Source organism: Scyliorhinus canicula, chromosome 2, assembly GCF_902713615.1.
Source record: "Scyliorhinus canicula chromosome 2, sScyCan1.1, whole genome shotgun sequence".
Taxonomy (NCBI): Eukaryota; Metazoa; Chordata; class Chondrichthyes; order Carcharhiniformes; family Scyliorhinidae; genus Scyliorhinus; species Scyliorhinus canicula.
The window spans coordinates 283,302,732-283,308,731 of record NC_052147.1 but is presented as its reverse complement, the minus strand read 5'-3'; the positions used below and the strand labels follow the sequence as shown (position 1 = coordinate 283,308,731).

The window sequence follows — 6,000 nt, the reverse complement described above, 5'->3', positions numbered from 1 at the left end:
GAGAGAGTGAGACCGAGAGAGAGACCGAGAGAGAGTGAGACCGAGAGAGAGAGCGAGAGAGGGACCGAGAGTGAGAGAGACCGAGAGAGAGAGACCGAGAGACAGCGAGACCGAGAGAGAGCGAGACCGAGAGAGAGAGACCGTGAGAGAGAGAGACCGAGAGAGAGAGAGTGAGACGGAGAGAGAGTGAGACCGAGAGAGAGTGAGACCGAGAGAGAGAGAGACCGAGAGAGAGAGTGAGACCGAGAGAGAGTGAGACCGAGAGAGAGAGACCGAGCGAGAGACCGAGCGAGAGACCGAGCGAGAGAGACCGAGAGAGAGAGAGCGAGCGAGAGAGAGAGAGACCGAGAGAGAGTGAGACCGAGAGAGTGAGACCGAGAGAGAGTGAGACCGAGAGAGAGAGACCGAGAGAGAGTGAGACCGAGAGAGAGAGACCGAGAGAGACCGAGAGAGAGAGCGAGAGAGAGACCGAGAGAGAGAGCGAGAGAGAGAGAGACCGAGAGAACAAACAACAGAGTGAGACCGAGAGAGAGAGTGAGACCGAGAGAGAGAGTAAGGCCGAGAGAGAGAGAGCAAGAGAGAGTGGACCGAGACGGTGAGACCGAGAGAGAGTGAGACCGAGAGAGTGAGACCGAGAAAGGGTGAGACGAGAGAGAGAGAAGAGAGACCGAGAGAGTGAGATCGAGAGAGAGTGAGACCGAGAGAGTGAGACCGAGAAAGGGTGAGACGAGAGAGAGAAAGAGAGACCGAGAGAGTGAGATCGATAGAGAGTGAGACCGAGAGAGTGAGACCGAGAAAGGGTGAGACGAGAGCGAGAGAAAGAGAGACCGAGAGAGAGAGTGAGGCTGAGAGAGACCGAGAGAGAGAGACCGAGTGAGAGACCGAGTTGGAGAGGCCGAGAAAGGGTGAGATCGAGAGAGAGAAAGAGAGAGAGGGACCGAGAGAGTGAGTGAGGCTGAGAGAGAGAGTGAGGCTGAGAGAGATAGGGAGGCTGAGAGAGAGAGTGAGGCTGAGAGAGAGAGTGAGGCTGAGAGAGAGAGTGAGGCTGAGAGAGAGAGTGAGGCTGAGAGAGAGAGGGACCGAAAGAGGGAGTGAGGCTGAGAGAGAGAGTGAGGCTGAGAGAGAGAGGGACCGAGAGAGAGAGTGAGGCTGAGAGAGAGAGTGAGGCTGAGAGAGAGTGAGGCTGAGAGAGAGAGTGAGGCTGAGAGAGAGTGAGAGTGAGGCTGAGAGAGAGTGAGAGAGTGAGGCTGAGAGAGAGAGTGAGGCTGAGAGAGAGAGTGAGGCTGAGAGAGAGTGAGAGAGAGAGTGAGAGAGTGAGGCTGAGAGAGAGAGTGAGGCTGAGAGAGAGAGTGAGGCTGAGAGAGAGAGTGAGGCTGAGAGAGAGTGAGAGAGAGAGTGAGGCTGAGAGAGAGAGTGAGGCTGAGAGAGAGTGAGGCTGAGAGAGAGTGAGAGAGTGAGGCTGAGAGAGAGAGTGAGGCTGAGAGAGAGAGTGAGGCTGAGAGAGAGTGAGAGAGAGAGTGAGGCTGAGAGAGAGAGTGAGGCTGAGAGAGAGAGGGAGAACTTATAGCTGCCTTACCGGTTGTGGCAATGGTGTTCCGTGCCCGTTCACCCTGACCCCACAGACCACGTCCTGGCCACCCCCCCCAACTTTCCCCCCGGACCTGGCAGAAGTGCTCCCGGCCAGCGATACAACTGTCAGAAAACTATGGCGATGTTGGACACTTTCCTACGCCCTCTCTCTCCCTCAGCAGCCATGACGGAGGTTTCAGGATTTTTAAAAGCACAAGTGAACCGCGCTGTCGGGGACTCGGCCCATCGCAGGCGGAGAATTCCGGAGAATACCGGGTCGGGCCCGCTAATAATATGTAAACGGTGTGTCCTGCACATGCATTCTGGAACGCATTGACGCTGCTGATGAGGTGACGGAGAATCGCGATTTGGCATCAAATTGGTGCCGCCGTGATTGTGGCGTCGGAACCTATTCTCCGCCCAATCGCGTGTCCTGATTTAGGCATCAGCCAAAGGAGAATCCCGCTGCCGAAAGCAGACAGAGAGAATTACACACACACACAGAGCGAGTGCAGCAAAATCGAGGGCAACAGAGAGAGGGAGAACACAGGAATAAATGTTACAACAAATTATAGAAAATAGAAACTTTAACGTCATGAAACATCTCAATCACGGGAATGTTTTAAAATATGGTCTGACACTGTGTCACATAAGGAGATCTAACATTAATTATATATTGAAGGGGGGAGATTTCGAGACAGATCCAGAGCACAGTAAGTTGTGCGGAGTGGTGACGGGGTTGGGTGTGGACTCACTTTCTTTGACCAGGTCTCGGTTGACAAAGGCTGCGTCCACATCCTCCAATAGGACGATGCTCTGCTGCGGCGCCATGCTGAGCAGATGGTTCAGCCGGTCATCAGTCAGGGTCCTGTCACTCAGGCTCATTAGACAGATGCTGTATTGGAGCTTGCCAGCTAGCGCTGTGCTGAGGGTGCAGGGGGAAGAGAAAGGCAACACATTAATCCAGTAACAGCAATCACCCCACACACACCCCCGCCCGGGTGAAACACCAGCTAGCGCTGTGCTGAGGGTGCAGGGGGAAGAGAAAGGCAACACATTAATCCAGTAACAGCAATCACCCCACACACACACCCCCGCCCGGGTGAAACACCAGCTAGCGCTGTGCTGAGGGTGCAGGGGGAAGAGAAAGGCAACACATTAATCCAGTAACAGTAATCACCCCACACACACACACCCCGCCCGGGTGAAACACCAGCTAGCGCTGTGCTGAGGGTGCAGGGGGAAGAGAAAGGCAACACATTAATCCAGTAACAGCAATCACCCCACACACACACCCCCGCCCGGGTGAGACACAGACCTCGGGCAGCTTACAGATGCTCCGCGACTCGCTCATTGCTCCAATTCCAATATCCGTTAGTGTCAATGTTGGTGGGTCTCTGGGACAATGGACAACCGTATCCAGAATCGGTGAATTTGCAACTGTTACATCTGAATCCTACGGTGAGTAACTCACCTCCTGATTCCCCAAAGCCTGCCCACCATCTACAGGGCACAAGTCAAGAGTGTGATGGAATACTCTCCACTTGCCTGGATGAGTGCAGCTCCAACAACACTCAAGAAGCTCAACACCATCCAGGACAAAGCAGCTTGCTCGTTTCATTTCATTTCTTCATTTGATTGCTCCTCCTTCCACAAAACATTGACTTCCTCCACCACTGACGCACAGTGGCAGCCGTGTGTGCCATCTACAAGATGCACTGCAGCAACTCACCAAGGTTTCTTAGGCAGCACCTTCCAAACCCATGACCGCTACCATCTAGAAGGACAAGGGCAGCAGATACCTGGGAACCCCACCACCTGGAGGTTCCCCTCCAAGTCACTCACCACCCTGACTGGGAAATATATCGGCTGTTCCTTCCCTGTCACTGGGGCAACATCCTGAAACTCCCTCCCTAACAGCACAGTGGGTGTACCTACACCTCAAGGACTGCAGGGGTTCAAGAAGGCAGCTCACCACCACTTTCTCAAGGGACAATTAGGGATGGGCTATAAATACTGGCCTAACCAGCGACACCCACATCCCGTAAATGAATTTAAAAATATTTTATTGTTTTGAATCTGCAGGTTTGTTGCTCAATGTAGCACACTGTGCCAACTGCTGTGGCTCCAATCTGTCTGAAGATAAGAGCGGGGAGGATAGATGCATTAAACCCATACCTTCACAGGAGCTATGAGAGTCAGGGGAGGAGGTGATCCCCAGAAATCAGACTACCGATATCACTAATTGTCAAACAACATACATGCCTTTGTAATGATTGGATAGTTTAATTAAGGATACGGACCCTCAATGTGATTGGTTAATTATTCTCGTATACTATGCATGATGTAACCTTAATCAATAATCCTGATTGGACATAGATAACTAGTAACGAATGACTGGTATATGCTGATTTCTTGTAATTAAATCTTCAAGTATAACTGTCTGTATTCTCATTAAATCCGCACTTCTCTGATCTCCCACTTGGAATACCAGGAGCCCTCGCTTTAGCTCGGGTCCTTTATTCCAAGAATCTTCGTCTGGTTTCTCATGAGCACAAGAGTGAAGCACACCGAGGTCGAATGGCTGGAATTTTCTCCGCAACACCGTGCAGATCAGATTACAGGGGCTGGAGTAAAAGATCGCACAGCCACTATTTCGAAGGGGAGCAGAAGGCGGTTCTCCCCAGTCAGCTGGGGCTCACCTTCATCCCTCAACCAACGGCACTAAAAATAACCAATCTGGTCACAATCACGCCGCTAATTGTGGGATCTTCCTCTGCAAATTGCCTGCTGCACTTTGCGGGGCTGGTTTAGCACACTGGGCTAAATCGCTGGCTTTTAAAGCAGACCCAGGCAGGTCAGCAGCACGGTTCGATTCCCGTACCAGCCTCCCCGAACAGGCGCCGGAATGTGGCAACTAGGGGCTTTTCACAGTAACTGCGTTTGAAGCCGACTCGTGACAATAAGCGATTTTCATTTTTCAGCAGTGAATACACCTCAGTGTACTTTCAATTTGAATATCCCAAGGTCATGAAAGATGCAGAAGAAATTGGAGTGAGCCCTGTACTGAGCGAAAGCTGTTGCTGTCCTGGCAATCGACCAACCAGGTTCCATGTCATCTGTTTAGATTTTGCTTTCTCAGTATCTTACTAACTAGCAGAATGTGCCACGACAATCACCCTCCTGCCACAGTTAAATACTCACATGAAACTGCTCTTCCCACATCCGGGTGGTCCATACAGCAAATACCCTCGTCGATATGGGATCCCTGCAGAAATACCACGCAATCACATGGGTGGGTAACACACGGCATCATCAATGAACGACTGGAGCGAGAGCCTGGCCCCGCCACATAGACTGTCGGATGGGGAGAGGACAGGGGGATAATGGTCAAGAGCCCCGGCCTAGGAGACTGAGTTCAGGGTCAGGCCCCCGAGCATAGGGAATACCAAGCCACACCCCCCACAACCAGCAGTGCATCACCTCCTTTCACACCTACACAGGGTAACATATCAAAACTCCAGGCACAGGCACACCACCATTCATGCAGAGAGTCACAAATGCACCCCTCCCCCCCCTAGGCCTGGAGACATAGAGCATACAGTGCAGAAGGAGGCCATTCGGCCCATCGAGTCTGCACCGACCTATTTAAGCCCTCACTTCCACCCTATCCCCGTAACCCAATAACCCCTCCTAACCTTTTTGGTCACTAAGGGCAATTTATCATGGCCAATCCACCTAACCTGCACGTCTTTGGACTGTGGGAGGAAACCGGAGCACCCGGAGGAAACCCACGCACACACGGGGAGAACGTGCAGACTCCGCACGGACAGTGACCCAGCGTGGAATCGAACCTGGGACACTGGCGCTGTGAAGCCACTGTGCTGCCCCTCAGGTGTCCATACACCCACACACTCTGTCCCATGGACGACACTGACCACAGAGAAGGTCCCATTTCATTGAAATCATTGAATATCATCGGAAAATTTCATAGAATTCCGACAGTGCAGAAGGAGGCCATTCGGCCCATCGGGTCTGCTCAGTCCCTCTGAAAGAGCAGTCCACCTAGGCTCACTCCCCCACCCTATCCCTGTAACCCCACCTAACCTGCACATCTTTGGACTGTGGGCGGAAACCGGAGCACCCGGAGGAAACCCACGCAGACACGGGGGGGGGGGGGGGGGGGGGGGGAGACGTGCAAACTCCGCCCAGACAGTCACGTGGGGCCGGAATCGAACCCGGGTCCCTGGCTCTGTGAGGCAGCAATGGTAACCACTGTGCCGCCCATGGGGGGCATCACTGCCTCTCTTGGGGAGGGGGGGGGGGGGGGGGGGTTCACAATCCAGTGACCCACCAGGATTAATTCAAAGTCAGCTGCCTCCTTGGGACAGGAGGAGCAATTTTGTGGGAAAGACATCACAGAAAGGCCGC

General features: G+C 53.1%; 1 protein-coding gene across 3 annotated transcripts in view; it reads right to left on the bottom strand.

Annotated features, from left to right (window-relative positions):
* Positions 1-6,000, bottom strand: part of LOC119962206 (mitochondrial chaperone BCS1) — a 33,575-nt gene that overhangs the window by 7,542 nt on the left and 20,033 nt on the right. For all 3 annotated transcript variants that reach the window (XM_038790171.1, XM_038790170.1, XM_038790172.1), the window contains 2 exons: positions 4,774-4,837; positions 2,325-2,494 (listed from right to left, as the gene is read on the bottom strand). In XM_038790171.1, the coding sequence (XP_038646099.1) occupies positions 2,325-2,494; positions 4,774-4,837 (234 nt within the window). The remainder of the gene's footprint in view (positions 1-2,324; positions 2,495-4,773; positions 4,838-6,000) is intronic.